This window comes from Xyrauchen texanus, chromosome 33, assembly GCF_025860055.1.
Source record: "Xyrauchen texanus isolate HMW12.3.18 chromosome 33, RBS_HiC_50CHRs, whole genome shotgun sequence".
Lineage (NCBI taxonomy): Eukaryota > Metazoa > Chordata > Actinopteri > Cypriniformes > Catostomidae > Xyrauchen > Xyrauchen texanus.
Genome location: NC_068308.1, coordinates 31,136,618 through 31,160,648, shown reverse-complemented (window position 1 = coordinate 31,160,648; position 24,031 = coordinate 31,136,618). Strand labels below are relative to the sequence as shown.

Here is a 24,031-nt window from a genome sequence, read left to right as displayed (position 1 = left end):
CCCAAAGTCCTCGTGGTGGCGTAGTGACTCGCCTCAATCCGGGTGACGGAGTATGAAACTCAGTTGCCTCTGCGTCTTAGTCAATCAATCCGCACATCTTATCACGTGGCTTGTTGAGCGCGTTACCGTGGAGACAACTCACCACACGCCCCACCGAGAGCGAGAGCCACATTATAGCGACCACGACAAGGTTAACCCAATGTGACTCTACCCGCCCTATCAACCGGTCCAATTGGTTATTTTGGAAGCCTGACTGGAGTCACTCAGCATGCCCTGGATTCAAACTTGCGACTCCAGGTGTGGTAGTCAGCGTCTTTACTTGCTGAGCTATCCAGGCCCCCCTCGTTTTGTTTCTTTTTAATAAAACACCTTTCATTGCCATCCTGCATCTTGGGTTCTACCTCATATATTCCATGACAGAACAATCTGACCAGACTTGGACCCAGCGGAGGCATGAGGGGTGTTTTATTGAACCAAGCTCCGGCCCTTGAGGAATAGGTCTCCCAATGCCTTGCCCGGTTGCCTGATCCCTTGGTCTGCTTTCAGCACGGTTGTTCCGTTGACGTCTTTGCTGAGGAATTGGTCTAGGCCGACTCCGGGCAGGGTATTGATGAGACCATCCTCAAGCAAAACGTTTTGGCAGGACTGGACATGCCCATAGGTCCAGAGTAGCTGGGTGTGTTTTTTCTCTAAATTTTTCCTTTTGGGATTTGGTGGCTCACCTCTGCTCTGCTGCGAGTGTGGAACACCAAATCCCAAAGTTCCCCTTTGTCGGTGTCTTTGGAGAGGCTCACTGAGACTTTATTGTCCACCAGGATACGGCCAAGTCAACTGCAGCTCCTTCGGGTGCCTCTCGGACTTCTCGACACTATCGCCAGAAGAAGCATGCTGCTGACCACTTCCAGTGCTCACTGCCACGGAGGTCATTCCCCTGTCACGGCCTGTGCCCATGACCACAGAGGTCATTCCCTGTCATGGCCTGTACTCACGGCCATGGAGGTCATTCCCTGTCACGTCCTGTGCCCATGGCCACGGAGGTCGTTCCCCTGTCACGGCCTTGCCCACGGCCATGGAGGTCGTTCCTCTGTCACAGCCTGTGCCCACGGCCATGGAGGTTGTTCCTCCGTCACAGCCTGTGCCCACGGCCATGGAGGTCATTCCTCTGTCACGGCCTGTGCCCATGGCTATGGAGGTTGTTTCCCTGTAAAGGCCTTTGCACACGGCCACAGTTGGCAGAGATGAAACGTCTGCTGCGAGGGTGGAACACCAAATCCAAAAGTTCCCCAAAATCTACGTACTGTGATTATAGACAGTATCCAGGCGATAATTTTAAATGTTTTCTAGCAGCCTTTACTGTGTTGTGATATTTTTTTGTTCATTATTTAAAGCCATGATGTTGTTTATTTTTTATTAATAGCCATAATTATTCAGATTGAAAATGTATTTCATGTAATTGTTTTATTTCAAAGCATTTGACAAAAATGGATGGCAAAAAATATATAAATTTCAGGGTCCAAATATTGTCCAATTATAAAAACATTTAATATTTTGAGTTACTATATAAAAATGGATGCCTACGTGAATCCGAGATGCCGGCAGACGACAGCAGCACTGACATCATTCCAGCCATGATCACAGATGCTGCCCCATTCTCCGTTCAAGAATACCTCGACTCTACCCTCTTTCCTGTTGTCACTGCCTGCCAATCGCACCAGAGGCCCTACAACCAGACAAAAGCAAGCACAATTAATAATAATTACAATAGAGCTTAGATTTTATCACTCTGAGTACTATAAAACTTAATAAATAGCAGTGAAATGTGAAAAGAAATAATAAAAATAAACAAAAACAATTTAAGACATACATTTTCTGTACACAAGCCAACTGTGATGTGACCGGTTTGAAGTAATGAACTGAAAGACAGTAATAATATAAGCAGCATAATAAATGGCACATAACAAATTCAAAAATGTTTGTCAAGATTACAGACTGCAATTTATTTGATTTCAGATTAAAGTAGCAAACCAATCCAGTTATATCTCTTCTTGTTGAATATTGTGTCAGTGAGAGAAACAGCCTCGGTTACTTGCAATGTAGCTTAAACATGCATGTAAGCATATGATTGTAACGGTCAGTGAAAAGGCTGAACCTCAAAATAAATTAGATAGATTATTAACAAAGACATCAGAAAACTTTGAAATGGAAAAAGGATTTAAGCCATCTTGAAGTCAATAGGAAATTTAAATGTACCCTATTGACTTTATTTACCTATTTACGTGTTGCTCTTCTGATTAATAAAAGTAATTTTCACTCAATATTTCTTCATCATTGAATGGCAGTTTCACTAAAATATATGTCAGATTATGGATTACTTAAAACAGGCACACAAATAGCATTTCAAAGTTTTAAAGTATAAGCTTAGTTCACATTAACAACCATATTAACCACATCTCTGTCATTTGCTTGAAAAAAAAATCAATCTGCGATTCAGACAGATGGATTTACAAACCGCTGCAACAAGAAAGCTAATGACTACATTGGTGAACTACTAAAATAAGAAAATATTTATCCTATTATGTTTTGAAATGTCAAGAAACACAGTGGCTGGGGGACTCTCACTCACACACTTACGGGCAATTTAGAGTCTCCAATTCACTTAACCTGCATGTTTTTTGGACTTGTGAGGGAAACCGGAGCACCCGGTGGAAACCCACACAAACACAGGGAGACATGCAAAGTTCACACAGGAAGGCCCTAGTTGAGCTGGGACTCGAACCCAGGACCTTCTTGCTGTAACGCGACAGTGCTAACCACTTAGAATTAGACTAGAGCAGTTAATTTGAGATTGAACATGTATCTGGTCTCTTATTTTTAAAACCAACAAGGAAATGACAGGGTGAGTTTGTGGTTCTTTTTCTTTTCTTTTCGTGCATCTAACTTATACAGTATGATACTGGGTAAGAAATAAAAACACACCACAGAACAAATGAAGGTTGAGGAATGCACACAATTAATTTCTGATTTGAACAGTTGAGTAAGAATTGCTTTTGAAGTTAAAATGAAGTATTGAACTGTTCGGTACACATATTTTGTGTGGGTACATTCAGACAAACAAAGCATCATTATATAAAATTATGTATGACACTTGTTAAAATTGGTTTACGAGATCAGCGATTGATTCCCAGCAAAGGGTACGTGCACCATTTTTGAAACTTTTGTATAGCTGAGACTAATAGCTAACATTTTATGTATCCTAAATTTACACATTTAAATAATATTTTCAATCCTTTGCATAATAAAATTACAGCTTGTTTGGAAATGACACCCAATGTTTTTTTATATACTTTTTCTTTGAGTTCCTTAAACATCACTTGTCTACGCTGCAAACTGCAAACATCACTTGTCTACACTTAAACTTTCTTGGTTTAAGTACACAAACATTTGTGAGATTTCTCTTAAAACAAGACTTAATATCTTATGCCAGTTTGCTTGTCAAGTAAATAAATCATGTTTTAATAAAATGTAGATTTTGTTTTACAGGAAAAAAATTTTGCAGTGTAGAGTTTCATCTTAAGCATACTCTTCACTGACTATTTTGGTAACAGGTTTAATAAGGAACTAACTATTGAAAGAACTTTAATAATGGCAAAATTGTTTGATAAGATGGAACTGACACCCCAAATGCCAACCCAAGTTTGTAGTCAAAGAATTTATGCATTTCTATGCCCAGAAGTTTTTGGACCGGTGCCAGTTCACAGTGGAATTACCCACGTGATGCCGAAAATAGAAAATGAGTGATTTATAGAATATAATGTCGCTCGTCACTGCTGGTTAGGACAAAAACTCTGATTACCATAGAAGATATACCCTTTATCGCATGTAGTTTGCCATCAGGTTAGGTACTCCGTTCAAAAAAATAAGGCTGGGCATAGAAATGCATGCATCTTTTGACTACAAACTCTTCAGGCATGTTTAGTAAGTTCTATTTTTTGGTTTGTGTGCAGCTGTGTTGTGTTCTGTTGTTGCTATCCCTGTGAAGGACCTGCTTTTAGATAAACAAAAAGTTTTTGCTTGAACATCCCAATGTTGCGGGTGTGCTGCATAAACTGTTGCTCTCGTGCCCTATCATGAACGTGCACAGGAGATCAACGGTCTCCTGTGAATAATACATTTGATTTCGGTTTATTTATCACCAAACCTTATCATATGCTTTCATAGCAATCATGAGTCTCACAGAATAATTGATTAGACTTCTGAATTAAACTTTTGTGTCCTTTTGAAGCTTGAAATGTTTATGTATTAATCAGTCAGGCATTAATCCATTGTTGTATGCTCTGCGATGCCTTGAGCTCTGTGTTTGTGGGGTGCTTTAATGGAGATGGAGATAGCTCACAAGTTAGTACCTAATACCGATATATTGGCCATAATTTTACGTAGATATTGTGTTAAATACTGTAAATATTCATTTCATTTCTGACTGAAAAAGAAGTAAGGAGATTTGGAAGAGATAAGGACAGACAGGAAGCAAAGATTTAATTTTAAGATTATCATTCGTATGAGATGGCAAAATTGTAAGATATCGTATGACTTGTTCCCTTTTAGACCAAACAATCAACCAACAGGACTTCAAATCGATACAATACAGGCATCAAATTTTAGCTAGCCTCATATCCAACACTTTATTTTAAGAAACAAAACGCCTGAAACATCTGTGAACAATTTTAGTTACTCGTTATTTGTTCAATTCAAATGACTGATGTATGTCCATATCCTGTAATATGCTTCCCTCGTCTCTTTCCAAACCCTGATGTTGTTTAAATTCCGTGGTACACAAATGTTATTTGCCTATGAAAATCATGGTTAAGTTTAGGTTCGGGGTTGAACATAGGAAATACCATAATTACATTATTCGATGGTTGGTTTATTTTCTTCTGTGGGGGAAAAAGTTGTACATTTTTGTACAAGCCAACACACAATATCTTACAATTTCGCCATTTCAAACTATTATTATGACTTGTCATGAGACCGGGTTGTTTGAATCTGTTGAGAAATAGTACACTGAACATCATTTAATCATGTTTTGTATGCTGATATTTTGAATGATGTTTCATTTTAGCAAGCATTTGTAAAAGGTTCACTTTGTTACATTATGAAAACTATTCAATTATAAATAAAAATTTGACAAAACATCACAAACTGACCGTTTTACTTTTTTTTTTATTATTCTATCACTCCCAAGAATGTTCAAACTCAAATGCTACATCAAAGGCTGTAATCATTTTGGTCGATTGCAGAGATTAAAATTACTTTAGATACAATAATAAAAACAAATATTTGAATCTTACTTTTAAATACAAAAATGACATTGTCATATTTTGCCACAATGTTCATCATAACTTAGCAACATTGTCAGAAATTTGTTTCTACATTCTCTTGACGCATGGATGGATTACCATCCAGGCCAATGGGTCCAGTGCCCAGTTTGGCGATCCCCTGCTCGCAACCTCCCCCCAGGTGCCTTTGCAAGTCACAATTTGATGTCATCATTTATGAGCAACTATGATAATAACCATGCATGAATCCTCTTCAGCCACTTCCACATATTTCTTGATAAATATTGTGTGGAATGTAAGATTTCAAAACACATCCAAAATGTCACATTCTGAGAGCAACTCCAGTGATGTTATTTGATAATAGAGTTTAGATTGGAATGGTGTTTGTAGGGGGGGAAACATATTGTTTATTGTTACAACATCAAATGTCAAAGGTAGCAGTGTTTTCATCAAGGGCTACAGAACATAAAACTTTATTGAAATTCAAATGGTTTTTATTAATAAAAGCAAGTGCTTTGCGGCCTCAATGGTCTGTTGCATTTATTCTAGACCTCTTTCAACAAGTGACATTTAAATCCCCGCTGAATTTCAGAAAGTGTTAAAGGAGCGCAGACAGAGAAGTATATCAGAAACATGTATCTCTTCCACACACAAAATGCCTTATTCACACACATTGACATACTGTTTATGTTAGTGTGGTACTTCCCAACTGGTTTTGCTTGAGGACTGAGATTTTGCGTACAGTGCACAACAAGAGAAAAAAAAATCATGCAAAATAAAATAAAAATCTCTTCAATATCAATATCAAACAATGAAATTAATTATTATTCCAATCAACCTGCAAAATTATTAACACAACATGAAAAGGAAAACTGACAATTTTGAGATTGATTTGAAAACTAAGATTATCCCATAAACCTATATTTAACCCTTGAAGCTCTGAAGGTGTTTTTAAAGATATCCTGTTTCAGTGGCATGCCCAAAATGAAAGTCTTAAAAAACAAACAAACAAAAAAAAAAAAACAGTTTAAAGACAACTTTTCCAATTTTGTAATGATATAGATTATGATAAATTATGAGACTCTCAGCCATAGAAACTGCTGAAAAAAATCATGAAAACACTTGAGGCAAAATTAACTTTTACATTATATTTCTCAGGGTGTAAATAAGGTGGTTCCGAAAACTGCTTTTGTTTTGTTCCCAATCATGTCACCTGTAACTGAATAAAATTTTGTGTTGATATAACAGCAATCAATGGTTATACCATTACAAAAATAATTTATCATAGTGTCCAAAAATGTCTCCTAGTGTCCAAAAGCCTGATATTTCATGTAGTTATAAACAAAGAAGCGGCTTATAAGCAACACATGTAACGTGCACGTCAAAGATATGTACTTAGTTATTACTCGTTATATTTTTTGTCTGTGAGTACAACAAATAGGCTGGTTGTAATCTAGTCTTTGAGAACTTTTCAACAACATATGACACATGGCTATTTGATCAGTTTGATGTTTTTACTGATGACAATAATATGTGCAGTGCAAATTTGTTTATAAATTATCAAAACCGAACACTTTTGATTTGCCTGCAAATTTCAAAGCACTTGCTTCAAAGCTTAAAAAGATACCTATTTTGTGTTGGTCAAGACTGTAGTTATTAATATTTTCATAATTTTTTCTGGGTCATTTTTTTTTTCTTTTACCTAAGATGGATTCTACCAAGTGAGAAATAAATTTGCTTCACAAAACTGTGAATTTTGCTGGACGGGGTCCTGGATAGCTCAGCGAGTATTGACGCTGACTACCACCCTTGGAGTCACGAGTTCTAACCTTGCCTTGCCTTGCCTTGCCTAAGCAACCAAATTGGCCCGGTTGATAGGTAAGGTAGAGTCACATGGGGTAACCTCCTTGTGGTCGCTATAATGTGGTTCTCGCTCTCAGTGGGGCGTGTTGGTGAGTTGTGCGTGGATGCCGCAGTGTTAAACATTTTAAAAAGGTTAAAATGTAAAGAAGGAGGCGGGAACCGGACGAAACATCAAAATAATGTTTAATGAGAAATTAAAACATAAATACAAAACATAAACACAAACGCACACACTGCAGCAGAATGTGGCTCTATCTCTCCCTAACTGCCATTGGGGGATGGGCGTGCATAGTCACGGCCCGCCCTCGCCCTTCTCCTTGTCACATGTGGAGAATAGCGTGGGCCTCCACACACGCTACATCTCAGCGTTAACACGCTCAACAAGCCACGTGATAAGATGCACAGATTGACTGTCTCAGACACGGGGGCAACTGAGATTCGTCTTCCACCACATGGATTGAGGTGAGTCACTACACCACAATGAGGACTTAAGAGCACATTGGGAATTGGGCATTCCAAATTGGGGAGAAAAAAAATAGAAACATTGCTGGACGAACAATCATTTAAAGATATGGGAAGCATTTTCTCCTTCCTTTTAAAAGTAAACTTTTTATTTAGCTATTCTAACTATGGTTATTTGCATTTAGCATTGTTTTTTGCCTTCTGTCTGCAAGCTTATCAGAACAGACATGTGACTCATGTTTGGGTTGCGACCCACCAGTTGAGAACCACATTGTTAGTGTGTGTGTTCAAGGCACTGTAACTCACCAGTAGTTTCTGAAGCCAGTGGAACCTCATTGTTTTCTGACCTGTGGCAGCGGATTCCAACATCTTCACTGTGAGAGCAGTCGTGTCGACCCCACACGGCGTGTTTACACTCCGGCAGAGAGCTCTCCCTCCCCTCACACTCCACATCATCCAGCAGAATCAGCCCTGTTCCTTCTCCAAACACTCCAGTGGGGGCGACCTCTGCACCGCCCCTACACACACACACACACACACACACACACACACACACACTTGTTGTGTTTCCATGTTTTATGGGGACTTTCCATAGACATAATGGTTTTTATACTGTACAAACTTTATATTCTATCCCCTATACCTAACCCTACCCCTAAACCTAACCCTCACCGAAAACTTTCTGCATTTTTACATTTTCAAAAAACATAATTTAGTATGATTTATAAGCTGTTTTCCTCATGGGGACCGACAAAATGTCCCCACAAGGTCAAAGATTTCGGGTTTTACTATCCTTATGGGGACATCTGGTCCCCACAAAGTGATAAATACACGCTCACACACACACACACACACACACACACACACACACACACACACACACACACACACACACACACATGTTGTGTTTCCATGTTTTATGGGGACTTTCCATAGACATAATGGTTTTTATACTGTACAAACTTTATATTCTATCCCCTAAACCTAACCCTACCCCTAAACCTAACCCTCACAGAAAACTTTCTGCATTTTTACATTTTCAAAAAACATAATTTAGTATGATTTATAAGCTGTTTTCCTCATGGGGACCGACAAAATGTCCCCACAAGGTCAAAAATTTCGGGTTTTACTATCCTTATGGGGACATTTGGTCCCCACAAAGTGATAAATACACGCTCACACATACACACACACACACACACACACACACACACACACACACACACACACACACACAATAAACTCTAAATACACACAGCCAATCTTACACTTGAAATTCTCCCACAAAAACACTTCATGTATTTGTAAAGAATCTATAAAATGTGTGGATGCCCACATATATCACTCACTTGTTGAGTAGGACATGAAACATTTAATGTTTTAAGGTTAGATAGAAGTAATAGTCTATAGCTATGTTCACATTACATAAACTATCAGTCAGAAGTTTCGACAAACCTTTTCCAGATTTTAAAATAATATTAAAGCACCAAAACTATGAAATAACGTAAAATAAAATGAGCATAGATGAGTAATTGTTGGCTAAATTTCTTTCACTGTCCAGTGTAACTCTCATCCAATTAAAAAAATACAAATAAAAAAAAAAATACAAACAAAATAAATTATATTTTGTAAATAAATTCATAACTAGGCACAATCGCTATTCGTCTACAAAACAAATTTCAAGCGTTTACCATTCATTAGGTAGAACAGTTTTTAAGAAGAAGATAAATGTAGTCAATTGTGTTCAAACTTTTGACTGGTATTCTAATCTACACTAAGAAGGTGTGTAAAAATACTAGCATGACAAAAGAGCATCACCTGAATCCCAGCTGTCTGCAGACCACCTGTGCATGCTGCTCTGTCCAGCTGTCATCACACACTGTGCCCCAATCCCCGGAGTGATATACCTCCAGACGACCTTCCCATGGGTTATCACCGTCTACCAGTCTCACTACCCCATCTGAATACACATACATAAGTGTGCAACCAATCACAAACTAAATAAATACACACATTTTATCTTCCATAGCAGCTGTCTGGACTGTTTCTGAAGGCATATATTACTATCGGAAAACTATTTAGGAAGTGATATACATAAGAGATAATTTACAGTCTGCTTATTACGACTAATTTCCAAAGAATGGGTAAATGGACATTAAAGGGATAGTTCACCCAAAAACGAAAATATTCTCTTCATTTAATCACCCTCACGCTATCCCGGATGTATATGACTTTCTTTGTTCTGCTGAACACAAATGAAGATTTTAGAAAAATATCTCAGCTCTGTAGGTAACTCACAAGTCTAAACACTGGAGTTGTGTGGATTAATTTTTGCACCTTTAAATTTCTGGCCACCATTCACTCGCATTGTATGGACCTACAGAGCTAAAATATTCTGCAAAAAAAATCTTCATTTGTTTTCAGCATAAAAATAAAAGTCATACACAACTGGGATTGCATGAGGGTGAGTAATCGATGAGAAAACTTTCATTTTTGGGGAACTATTCCTGTAATATTGATTTGCCTTTGACAATGATAAAATATACAGTTCCCTCTGTATATTTTACACTCACTCACTCACTCGACATTGTGTCGATTGTATTGACACAAGGAGCTTCTTTCAGGAGCCTCGGATACCTCTGAATATGAAAAAGGCCAATGCAAAATTGCCAAACAGAATTTGCATGCCCTCCCCCCGGACATACGGGTACAAAAGGCGGGATGTGCCTCTGTTCAGTCAGATTCTTTCTTCGGAGCTGAGCAGATGTGTGTGTGTGTTCCACCTTACCTCTAGAAAGCTTTCCTGTTGGATCTACGGCGCATTGCCAGCGGCTTTCTCCCTCCTCTGCAGTCCATGCCCCTGGGGGCTTTCACAGTATTTTAAAAGAGCAAACACTCCTCTAAAAGATAATTATTTTCAATAAGAGAAAATAAAAGAGTTACGCTTGCCGTTGAACGTCTTTTGAAAGATACGTCTTTTTCAAGATGCCCTTCCGCCTTTGCGTTGATCCTGGATGCGGCAGATATCTCTCCGCTTCTGACCGCCATAGGTGCTGCCTTGTGTGTCAGGGTCCCTATCACACTGAGGCAGAGTTTGTGGATGGTTCATGTACTCATTGTGAGAACCTGACCATGGCATTGTTGCGGTCGCGGCTTTCCTTTCTTAAAGGAAACGCCACTCCAGCCGCCCCCCTGCGTTGCTCCTGATGGAGGTGATTTGGGGAGTTCAGCGGGTGCGGTTTCGCCTGGTAAATCCCCGCGAACCACACGCCCCCATCATGCTCGATTTCTTCCGTCCGGGCTCAATGTGAGACCGGCTCACCTCACTGTCAGTCTGATGTCTCTGTTGGAGCCATGGAGCAGGATGATGATGTCGCGGCTGCATCGGAGAGCGTCGTGGCGTCTGACGCGGAGGACTCAGCTGGGCTGCCTCCTTTAGGCTTCCCCGCCCAGTCTGAGGCTGACTCCCAGATGTCCGATATGCTTGCCAGGGCTTCCATGAGCATGGGGTTGGACTGGAACCCTCCGTCCTCCCCTCAACCCTCACGGCTAGATGATTGGTTCCTCGGGCCAAGGTGCCGCTGGAAGCATGTGGGTAGTCCTGATCCTGATGTGTTGCAGGAACTGCGCTCAGCTACCGACCACGCACTCCAGGCCACGAAGGTCACAGCACAGGTACTTGGACAGGCGATGGCCACCCTTGTGGTCCAGGAGCGTCACATTTGGCTGAACTTGGTCGAGATTCGGGAAACTGACAAAGCTCGCTTTTTTAATGCCTCCATCTCCCAGCTTGGCCTATTCGGCGACACCATTGAAGACTTCGCCCAGCAGAGCCCCATCTGCCCGCTGAGGGTGTCCCCCTGTGGCAACAAGAAACCAGCAGGTAGCTCCGCCGCAACCAGGACCCAGCTCTCAGCCCCGGCGTAGAGCCACCCACAGGAAGCGGACTCCCCCATCTCACGAACCTCCTCAAGGACCCGGAAGGTTCCCAAGCATCCCTGAGACGGGCCGCCTAGGGCACGAGATATTCGCTCAGGAGATGGTAGCCAGACCACTCCTTCCCCCGGTGGAGGGCCGGGTGGAGAATCTTTGTTTTCCGTCTTTTCATTTGCTGCACCCTCTTCGGGTTGCGTTACCCACTTTTTCAATAAAAGAGCGATTTCCTCATCCCCTTGGTTACCTAGCCAGTGCCCGCAAACGGCAACAGAAACTTACAGGCGAAGTGGCATCCTGGATGTAGAAACTTCACCTTCGCATCTATACAGCATTCACAACACTGGTCGGCTGGTTCTGATGAGTCCAGAGGACGCCTTGCCAGGATCTCCTCCTCAGTCACTATCCCGCCCCCTACCGGGTACACGGAGCAAGGCTTCTCAGCACACATGACTCAGGTCGCAACTCTGCCTCCCGACGCAACACTACCTGCTCCCCACCACTGCGAAGCCCAACCAGGTATGTCAAAAATGATCGTCCCTTTAGTGCCCCTCACGCAGAGCTTTGACGCGTGGCTTACGCTTTCCAACCCATCGCGCTGGCTGGCCAGGACCCCGTTTCAGCAGCATCCGCCCCACCTCGGTGCTCGGCGGAAAAGCCAGCACCCTGCGTGCGGAAATGCCGACCCTTTTGCAAAAGGACACGATAGAGCCTGTCCCTCCAGCCGAGATGGAGAAGGGTTTCAACAGCCCTTACTTCATCGTACCCAAAAATGAAGGTGGGTTGAGAGGACCTGCGAGTTCTCAACCGGGCTCTACACAAACTCCAAGATGCTCATGCAAAAACAAATTTTAACGTGCGTCCGGCATCAAGGTTGGTTCACAGCGGTAGACCTGAAGGATGCGTACTTTCACGTCTTGATTTTTCCCCGACACCAACCCTTTCTGCGATTTGTGTTCGAGGGCCGAGCACATCAGTACAAAGTCTTCAGCCACAAAGTCATCCCCTTCGGCCTGTCCCTGTCCCTTTGCATCTTAATGAAGGTCACAGAGGCCGCCCTTGCCCCGCTAAGGAAAGTGGGCATCCGCATACTCAACTACCTCGATGACTGGCTGATCCTAGCTCACTCTCGAGAGACACTATGCCCCCACAGGGACCAGGTGCTCAGGCACCTCAGCCGTCTAAGGCTTCAGGTCAACTGGGAAAAGAGCAAGCTCTCCCCAGATCAGAGCATCTCTTTCCTCAGCATGGAGTTAGACTCAGTCTCAGTGGTAGCGCGCCTCACAAACTAGCGCACGCAGTCAGTGCTGAATTGCCTCTTTTCGTTCAATATAGGCACTGTGGTCCCCCTAAAACAGTTCCAGAAGCTCCTGGGGCATATGGCATCCTCAGCCGTGGTCACATCGCTAGAGTTGATGCATATGATGGACTGGTGGTGGCGTAGTGGCTAAAGCACAGGGCTGTTAATCAGAAGGTCGTTTGTTCGAACCCCATGGCCACCACCATTGTGCCCTTGAGCAAGGCACTTAACTCCAGGTTGTTCCGGGGGGATTGTCCCTGTAATAATTGCACTGTAAGTCACTTTGGATAAAAGCGTCTGCCAAATGCATAAATGTAAATGTAAATATGAGACCGCTCCAGCACTGGCTTCAGACTCGAGTCGTGAGTTGGACGTGAGTTCTGTCATCAGTTACTAAACCCCTGGACTCTGTTTTCTGCGGCTAGGAGTCCCCCTGCAGCAGGTGTCCAGGCGCATCGTGGTCACCACAGATGCCTCCAAACAGGGTTGGGGTGCCGTGTGGCTGTATTTCTTGCCCTGTGGAGGTTTCTCCCGCTGGTCTGAGGCAAGCACGTCTTGATCCGTTCAGACAGCATCGCGATGGTAGCGTACATAAATCGCCAAGACGCCGTGAACTCTCGTCATATGTCACAACCCGCCTGCCACCTCCTCCTTTGGAGTCAGCACCGATAGAGGACATTGCACGCCACTCATATTCTGGGCAGCCTCAACACGACAGGCTCTGTTCGATGGAGAGTGGAGGCTCCACCCCCAGGTGATTCAGCTGATCTGGGACCGTTATGGCGAAGCACAGCTAGACCTGTTTTCTTCAAAAAAAAACTCCCACTGCCCACTCTGGTACTCCCTCGGGTCGGAGGCAAGTCCCCTTGGGACAGAAGCATTGGCACACAACTGGCCCTGGGGGCTGCACAAGTACCCATTTCCCCCAGTGATCCTACTTGCACATGTGCTGTGCATGATTAGGGGGGACGGGGAACAAGTCACTCTATTAGCCCCTTATTGGCCCACCCGGACTTGGTTCTCGGATTTCACGCTCCTTGAGACAGCACCTCCCTGGCAAATACCCCTGAGGAAAGACCTTCTTTCTCAGGGACGGGGCACCCTCTGGCATCCGCGCCCAGACCTCTGGAACCTCCACGTCTGGCCCCTGGACGGGATGCAGAAGATCTGAGTTGTCTTCCACCAGCTGTCGTAGACACCATCAACCAAGCCAGAGCTCCCTCCACCAGGCAGCTTTACGCCCCAAAGTGGCGCCTGTTCACAAATTGGTGTTCTTCCTTGTGCTCTCATTCCTACAGGGAAAGCTGAAGGGGCAGCTGTCCCCCTCCACCTTGAAGGTATATGTTGCCGCTAAAGCAGCCCACCATGATGACGCAGTGGATGGTAAGTCCCTAGGAAAGCACGACCTGATCATCAGATTTCTAAGAGGCGCCCGGAGGCTGAACCCTCCCAGGCCATGCCTGTTCCCCTCATGGCTCAGTGGTTCTTACGGGCCTTCAGAGAACCCCCTTCGAGCCTCTAGAATCAGTTGAGCTAAGTGTCCTCTCCCAGAAGACGGCCCTCCTGATTGTGCTCGCTTCCATCAAGAGGGTTGGAGACCTGCAAGCGATCTCTGTCAGCGACACTTGCCTGGAGTTCGGTCCAGCAGATACTCATGTCATCCTAAGACCATGACCAGGCTACATGACCAAGGTTCCTACGACCCCTTTCAGGGACCAGGTGAACCTGCAAGCACTGCCCAGGGAGGAGGTAGAAAAACAATCAATAACCGGTTAAACTGAAATTGCTGAATGAATATGACCACAATCTAAAAATCTAGGTCTATGAATGTCCATGAACAGCAATGCAATCGATTGAGTATTTCATTCAAAATGCTTCTTTTCCTCCCAAATTAATTACATTCACACAAAACATAAACTAAGACTAAGTTTTACATGAATTTCAAGAACTATGTACAGACAAGCAGGATAATGCGCAAATTTATTGACACATTTATAGCACAATGCGTCCATTTGAAGAAAAAAAAGGACCAAACGGCAGACGAAATAAGGTGTTTCTGTACCACCTAAACAAAAGTCTAAATGCCATAAATTTACTACGGCTCTCCAAATAACAAAGTCATTGTTTAATTTATTTCAGTAAGGCAAACAATATCTGAAGGAATGGTAACAAGTATATTTCCAGCATATTAAAATTTTCATGCTTTCCTGTCCTCACAGTATGATGAAAATTAGCACCCTCTGCTAATTTTGCATCGCATTGCCCTATCAGACCCAGGCCGTGCCCGCCCCCTTGTGGGTTCAAGCACACTCCACAAGAAGTGTGGCATCCTCGTGGGCACTGGCCAACGGCAACTCTCCAGCAGACATCTGTAGATCAGCAGGCTGGGCGACACCTAATACTTTTGCGAGATTCTACAATCTCCGGGTTGAGTCAGTCTCGACCCATGTTTTGTTAGGCCGAGCATGTAGAACTCAGTAACACAGGACAACTGACCGGATGTACCGCTTGTGCTAGAGCCCTTCCCCTTCACTGAGGTGATCACGTGCACTGTCTCTCCCAGGTGAGTCAACTAAACTTGGTGTCTTTTCTTCCCTAGCCCTCTGGTCCACAAATTCAGCGGAGGAATTCCCAACCAGAGCCACTACTGGTACTAATTACTCTGTACTGGAATAGGTTGCTCCACAGGGTACGCCTTCATGGATTAATCCCCCTGTGTGTATTTTCCACAGTACGGTCCCCCTACCGGAAGACCCACGTCTCTCTAGGGCAGTCCCCTCTGCACTCCGGTTGCTGTGTTTGTAGCAATTTGGCATTGGCCTTTTTCATATTCAGAGGTATCTGAGGCTCCCGAAAGAAGCCCCTTGGGTCAATACAATCGACACAACGTCTCGTTCCCTCCGTCAGGGAACAGGGGTTACACTAGTGACCTAGACGTTTGTGGACATTATACAAAACTATTTGACTGCACAATGTAGTGATTGACCAATCAGAATGAATCATTCCAGGGAGATATGTAAAAAGCAATGTTGCTTTTTACATTTGTGTTTCCATGTGTATGTTCCTGTATACAGTATAGGTCAATACCTGTATAGGGGTTGCATGACACCCCAGCATCTTCCATATGGTCACAGTTGTGTTGTTCCCACCCACTGTGACGACACTCGTCCAGAGAGAGCTCATTGCCTAAGCACTGCACAGCATCCAGTTGGATCGGCCCAATTCCCTGCCCAAAATGAGCCCATGACCAGGCTTTGGGGATGCCCCTAAACATACACAAAGACAAACATACAGTAAAAGAAACACTGAGATTTGGTGTTCAAGTGGGCGATAATAGTTTGGCTATAATATGCGCAGATAATCGTTCACACTAATACCAGGAATTTGCATTAATTAATAAGGTCAATTTGATTTCATGTTGATAACAAAAATGCTTCTTATTAAAGATTAAAAGCTCACATTTTTTGAAAACAATTTAAACTATAACGACAACAAATATGTCATTCAGTTGCTGTAATGATGCAGTAACTGCAATCGTGTGTATCATTTTAGTAGCGGTTTGACTGCTCGTGTGTCATCCCACAGTCTTTATTATCTACAACTGCCAAATAAACATGACAGAGATGATGTAACAGAACAAAAATACAACAGCACAAAATAAATTATTCAATCTCTCCATCTTCCTCTTATAAGAGCACTCTTACACCCTCTGGGATAAAAAAATCTCCCAAGAGCTCCTAAGTTTTGCATGTTGAGAGAAGACTGCATGCTACTGATTCTTTACAACTTTTCAAGACATTTGCATGCAAAAGGCTAATAGAACAGTAACAGTTATAAGCATGAAGTATTACTTTAAGCATCATCTGTTTTTGATGTGTAGTTGAGCATTTGATATATACATTTTGCTTTGGTGAATTTAACAACAATCCTACAACTCACCCTAGTCCGAGCTGCCGGCAGACCACCTCAGCATCCATATCATCCCACTGATCATCGCAGATGGTCCCCCAGCGCCCATCATGGAAGACCTCAACTCGTCCCTCAAAGTCCTCCTCCCCCCCAACCAACCGCAGAGGCGGTCCATTACCTGAGCAAACAAATCAGGAGTCTTGACTCAAAATCACAAACCCATCAATCAATGTAGTGATACCCAGAATGCTATGCATGGAATAGTCTCTCTCTCTCTCTGTGCAATGCACAATTCTCAGTAATAGTTCATACATAATGTAAATACAGGGCTCAACAACAAGGATAGCCTGCGTGTATTTTGAGCCAGATCAGAGCAGTGCTCAGTTATTACTAAATCTCCAATTCGTTAATCAATTACATGTGTTTTTTACAAGTTGTTGTTGTGAAATCTGCTGATTTAAATATGCCACGGTTGCCAAGGTAATGTTCAGTGTTGGGTGTAATCTGATAACAAATTAAAGGCCCCAGCACACCTACGGAGAACTTCTTTGTTATTTTATCAATGGTAAAACAAAGTTCAAAACAGCTGAGCAACGACATACTCTTTGTGAACACTCAGGCCACAACGCTAGTGAGGCATTTAGAAGTACATTTAAATAATGCACTAACATGCTATACATGACCATAACATGCACCGATTACACTCTATTATTGTAATTTATGATGACACTGATACTACTGCAAAGATGGGTGTATAAAAGTGTGTTAATGGAAAGAATACAGACAAAAGAATGATGATAGGCATACATTACTAAGGGAAGATGTGTGAATGGCTTTTGCTGCAGATGGCACTACTGTGACAAACGTTTGGGGTCACTTGCCATGTTTCATGTGATCATGTTTCTCATGATCTTAAAAAAAGTTTGTGCTTAAATGTTTGAAATTAGTTTTGTAGACAAAAATATAATTGTGCCACCATATTAATTTATTTAATTACAAAACAAAAATTTTATAAAAAAAAAAAAAAGAAAGTTTTTGAAATGCATGACTTGGACCGAATAATTAAGAAAAGCAGCCACTACTGTAAGTGCAGCATATAGATGGGAACTCCTTCAATACTGTTTAAAAAGCATCCCAGTGTGATATCTCAAGAAGTTGGTTGAGAAAATGTTTTAGAAAAGTAATTAGTAATTTGTATCGGATTCATTTTTTGACAAATTTACACAACACTGGCTACTTTATCTAGCTGGCTAACAAAAATTACGTTTTGTCAAAATAGCAAGAATAGCTTGTGATAGTTTTGTAAACATCGAACAAATCAATAATGTGTTTCAACATATGCCATCATTTTCACTAAAAACTTTGCTCATAAGTATGAATTCATAGCTTTTATGGAGTTACTGTACATTACAGTTATATCATTAAAATACAAAAATAACAAATAAAATATGTTGCTAAAAACATTCTGCAGGGGCTAGGGCAAATGTTGGCAGAGCATATAATAATGTGAACTAATGGCACAGCACAAAATCTTTCTTGTTTAAAGATGAATAACAGCCTTAATAAGAATAATTCACATGTGATTCACATGGACACAATATTGTACAGCTATCTGCTCAATTCAAGTCAATTCAAAGACTAAAATATTTCTTTTGCAGTCCTGGTAACCCAGTACAGTTCATATCTGTCCTCAGATTGCAGAGTCTTCAATAAAGCTATAGCAAGCAATCATGGAAAGCCATTGATTTGCTTCCCAACTTTCTGCCTTTGTTCCTTTCTACAAAAGAGAGTGTAGCCCTTTAGATTTCATTAAGACAGTAGAAGCCCCCAAGAAATGTGCCATTAAAATGTTTAATCTCAACAAATGGCAACTTAATAAGTCAATATGGATGAACAGTTAAGCTGCAATAACAGCAATTCAAAGATAATATAACCATCCTAGTGATGTTACATTGCATGTCGTGACAGCTTCTGTTTTTGTTAAAGCTCCAACATCTTGCTAGGACACCTTTATGTGGCAGGGTTGTGCTAAATTCAGATTTTAAGAATGTGCATTCTTTTCAATTAATAACTTGAAATTTTAATTGAATTGGCCACGCCCCACAAGATGTTGAATTTTTCAATTGGAATGACAGGAAGAGGATTTTACTGAATTGCATTTCAAAGATATTCAACACAGTCACAACATTTTGCAACGAAAACATAAATAATTATGGTACATAATTAATTTAGACAAATAATGCCTATTTTTTCCCTGATGTGTAGAATACATTTTTCTCAACTGATTAGACATAATGTATTTCTCTAAACTAAGTTCAATATGCCATAAAAAAAAAAAAAAAGATACAAATTTAGCTATACAACACCACAAAATGTCAACCACCAAATAAATATCGACATCAAAATTTGGGGTAAATCAGAGCATTCTCATTTGAAATTAAGAGTTATTCCATTAACAAATGAAGATGAATTTCTGTGGGTGGCATTTCATTATTGATACAAACATTGACAAACAATGATTATAAATATAATTTTATATTTTGAGTGTATGTTCATACTGGAAAATGAAATAAATGTGTTATTAAAAACTAAACTTACAGCAGTAATATGAATCTCTTTAAATCTTATCCTATTTTAATTCTACTTCCTTAAAATTAAATTAGAATTACAATTCTGCACTCTGTTTCAATTCAAATTCCAGAATTGAACAGGAATTTAAAAGGCATTCTCAATTCAATTCAGAATGGTGCACAACCCAGCAGGGCACATTCACAAAGGTCATTATCTCCATAGAAAACACACTGACCTTCAGGTGGCGTGCATACCACTCCAGCTTCGTTTCCATGGTTACAGTCGCTAGTAACAAACTTCCTACTCCTGCACTGCAGCAGGGATTTCTCATTGCCACGGCAACCAAGGCGGGTGTAGTGAAAGAGCCCAGAGCCGGGGCCAAAATATGAGTGCTGGAGAGCCGTGCCAATATCACTAGAGCAAGCGCAAAGAAAGATAGAGAGAGGGGAATAGAGAAGAACAACAGGTTAAACATCCACTCCTCTTCTGTTCAGAGATACGGTATGAGTATATCAACCTACACTTATATTACAAAATCTAAAGCAAAACTAGATATGGACATAACAAATATGCAGATGAGTAACCAAGCTTTGACATCACTGAAATGAATATATTCATAAGTGGAAAAATGGAGTTCCTAATGTCATTCCAAACCTGTATGCTGTACTTTTCACCTTGAAACACACACATAAAACAAGAATTTATAGAATGTTTTCCATACAATAACCACAGGGTCTCCAAAAATATGACGTGTGCACTATATTCCAAGTCTTTAGAAGCCATAAAATAGATTTAAGTAATTATTCACTGATAATCTTCACACCCACTGCAATTCTCAAATCAAAAATTGTTTTACACATAACTGCAGGGCAAGTGAAGATTTTCAGTAATTAACAGCTTAAATTTTCATCGGTTCCTCGCACAAAGTTATTGTATGGCAATATAGCATAGATGTCAAATGGACTACATTTCTGATACTTTTAAAGTGCTTTTTTATTCTTTTTTAGTCCTTTATGGCCATTATAAACTGTTGTTGTATGAGAAAAAATAGAGAGAAAAATGTGTGTGGACAAGGAAACAATAACAGCAAACAGATTTGGAACAACATCAGGGTAAGTAAATGAAGACTTCATTTTTGTGTGAACTTTTCCTTTAGAAGTAAAAATGAATTCCCATACCTCAGTCCAAGTTGTCGGCAAACCACGCTGGCATCATGATCAGTCCAGTGCGTGTCACAAACTGACCCCCACTGGCCATTCAGGTAGACCTCCAGACGGCCACTCTTTAAGGATGAACCCCCCGCTAACCTGACCGCTCCTGGACAGGTGAGAGAGGAGCAGAGACTAAGCCATTCTGACAGGAACAGTGAAAGAGCATAAACCAAGAACACAAAACTCACAGACTCTAAGAGCCAGAAACAGGTGATGACATGATTTATGACACACAGTGAATTTGAGATTATTCAGTTGAAAGTTAGGGACAGAATGCCTCAGTCACAATTAACTTGGTGACTGGAGGTGTCAGTCCGTAACATTATGCCTAACATCTACCTTTGGGTTCAATGCTGGATAGAAAGTAATTTGGATTTGAAACAACATGAGAGAGAGAGAGAGAGAGAGAGAGAGAGAGAGAGAGAGAGAGAGAGAGAGAGAGAGAGAGAGAGAGAGAGAGAGAGAGAGAATAAATGAGGACACAGTTTTCATTTCCGGGTGACCTATCCCTTTTGGAGTTTTGTGGTTTGGTGTTTTAGTTTGATCTTTTAGATTTTAGGTCATATATGGTATATGTTAGTGCACTTTTATACATTGACAAAATTGAATTTTAGCAGATATATGCATTTAAAACATATTCTTTCTACATCTAAAGACTACATATAATTAAATTCCCTTTTATTTATAGAAAATAGAGAAAAACAGTAATTTAAATCTAAAGAATATTACAAAACACTGATGTTAGAAAATGTTTGTCTACCGTATAATATTCTTTCTTCTAATTGTTTCTGGAATTCAGCTTATCAACTCGCTGACAGAATGTAGTAGAACTTTATTGAAACATTGCAGTACCCACCCTGGTGGCAGTCGCAGTAGGCCCAACCAATGGCCCCTGAGCTCTGTCTGAAAAAGCACCATGGGTTGGACTCACGGTCAGGATTTCGACAAAAATTGTGCTCTCCCAGACCCCTGCTTGGATACTGCTGCACATAATCAGGGAACTCAGACCACTTCAGACAGGGTGAACCTGAATCAGTCTGAGACACAGTTCCATTGTAATAGCCCAGCTCAGTGAAGCCCTCAGAACAGGACAGAGGAACTGGAAAACAAAACAAAATGTCTATAGTAAGTCTCCCCAGTTATACAATACCAGAAAACACAGTTAAAAAATGTACTGGTTCTTTGGTTTTAAAAAACGAACTGTAAAATGTGTTAACATTCACACCCCTTTCTGTGACAGCGCCGAGGCTCTGTAAACCGCAAAAAAGAGTCAGGAGACAAGTTCACAATTTTTTAGTCAATCTGAAATGCTTTCTGCCTATCAATCATTTTGCAAGTTTGGATTTTTGGAGGGAGGGGTTTTTTTTTTGAGAGAGAAGGCGTGTGGTTGAAGTTTGAAAAAATGCACCTAACCTGGAATATTCCTCTAATACTAAGGAGAAGACAAAGTAGATCAAGAAGAAAACGAGGAGGAATAAGATGATGAGAATGAAGAAGATGATGATGAATAAGAAAAAAGACAACGAGAAAAGGGAAAAAGAAAAAGGAAGAAGAAGAAGAAGAAGAAGAAGAAGATGACAATGGTCCATGTAATTTTGCGTCCTTCATTTTACTTTTTTTAAACCAAAAATTGAAAAACTAAAAATGTGTTTTTTCTTTAATGGTTTTAACACTGATTAATAAAATAAGCAGATATAAACCATCTAATTTTCTATTTAAAAAGGAATAAAGAGATTTGGGGGAAAAGGCTAAAAAATTAATTTCCTTCAGTGTTTAAAAATGAGTTTACACATTGAATATTTGATACGCACATGTGAGCGGTACTGAAATGCCCTTTTCCTCTGATTGGTCAACTTGCCCCGTCGTCTGTAGCCAGCTGCCTTAATCCCATCAACTAGAATTAGAGTTGGGATAGCTCTGCAAATTTGTCTCAATTATCATTAAATATTGTCCCGAACCACCACTAACTGTAAACTATGCATGCCATATGTATTAGAATCTTGCTGCTAGGCACATCATGGTGTTGTTGCGAGGTGTTGCCTCTAATGGACGATGTGTGAGAGATCACAAGCCATATCACTTGGCCATATGCTGACTGGGAGTTGGTCTATTATATATTATTTTTATTTTTATATAATAAATCGACAAGGGCAATGGAATGGGGGATTTGTGGGGGATTGCCCGGCAGAACCACTCCCATTGAGGTCCCCAAATCGTCCCCAGCGCTAATTGACCCGGCCTCGTACCGTAGGTAGAAGACCCGGGGCACGGAGCGGCTGGAGTGTCTTTCCCCTGGAAGAAGGAAAGCTTCGACCCCAAAGTTGCCTTGGTCATGTTCTCGCAGTGAGAACACGAACCATCCACAAACGGTGCCTCAATGTAACTATGGCCCAGACACTTGAGGCAGTGCTCGAGGCCATCAGAGGCACAGAGATAGCGACTGCATCCAGGAACTACACACAGATGGAAAGGCATCTTTCAAAAGACACTGTCCATCAGTGTGTATTCTTTTAAAAGGAAATATACTCTTTTTCAGCAAGAATATATACTCTTCTCGCTGTCGAAGCCCCCAGGGGCATACTCTGCATCAGTCACGCAGATGGGGAGAAAGCTGCTGAAATGTGACGTATATCCAACAGCATACGCTTCTCAATGAGGTGAATGGAACGGTAGTGGAACTCGCTGCTAGACACCACTCGGCTCAGAAGAAAAAATCTGACTGACTGGTCGCGAGCCAGCTACTTTTATACCCGTATGTCCGGGGAAGTGGCATGCAAATTCCACTCGCCTATTCCCATTGGCCTTTTCTCAAAGATCAGAGGTGTTTGGGGCTCCCAAGAGCGACCCCTAGTGTCACTACATCGACACAACATCGAGTGAGTGACAGAGAGGGAATGAAAATCGAGCAATTTCCCCCTTTCTCTATATTTATTTTTAAATATAAAATGAAATAATATTCATAAAATGAGTTTGTATCTGCTTATTCTATTCATCAGTGTTAAAACCAAAAAAGAAGAAACTGCATTTTTGTTTTTCATTTTTGGGTTTAAAAAGTAAAAAAGAATGGATGCAAAAAGTACACGGACCAACAATGTGGAAGACAAAGAAGAAGAAAATAAAAAGATGAAGAAGAAAAGGAAAAAAGAAAACAAAGAAAATGTAAATTAAGAAAAGAAGAATAACAAGAAAAGGAAAAATATAAAGAATAAAAAAAAGGACAAAAAATGACGAAATGGTTTTCCCAATGTGCAAAAATCAAACAAACAACACTGATTGCACTGATTGTTTTAGATCTAGTTCCAAATGAGCAGAAATAAAAAACCACTATCAACAAAATCCTCCCTAAAATCCTCTTTTATCATTAGAGTCCAAAATAATAATCCTTGTTTTATAAAGTGCCAATCTCTGTGTAGCTCTGCAGATGTGGTCTTTTTCAACTGGCATCCTGT

The 24,031-nt window shown here is 41.1% G+C and overlaps 1 protein-coding gene across 2 annotated transcripts in view; it reads right to left on the bottom strand.

The window, feature by feature from the left end:
- Nucleotides 1-24,031, bottom strand: part of LOC127626881 (neurotrypsin-like) — a 49,153-nt gene that overhangs the window by 6,248 nt on the left and 18,874 nt on the right. The window contains exons 3-10 of one of the 2 annotated variants that reach the window (XM_052102981.1): nt 21,439-21,681; nt 20,550-20,688; nt 19,607-19,785; nt 16,831-16,978; nt 15,979-16,157; nt 9,477-9,618; nt 7,965-8,176; nt 1,579-1,720 (exon numbers count right to left, since the gene is read on the bottom strand). In XM_052102981.1, the coding sequence (XP_051958941.1) occupies nt 1,579-1,720; nt 7,965-8,176; nt 9,477-9,618; nt 15,979-16,157; nt 16,831-16,978; nt 19,607-19,785; nt 20,550-20,688; nt 21,439-21,681 (1,384 nt within the window). The remainder of the gene's footprint in view (nt 1-1,578; nt 1,721-7,964; nt 8,177-9,476; nt 9,619-15,978; nt 16,158-16,830; nt 16,979-19,606; nt 19,786-20,549; nt 20,689-21,438; nt 21,682-24,031) is intronic. The other variant, XM_052102983.1, reaches the window with a different exon arrangement.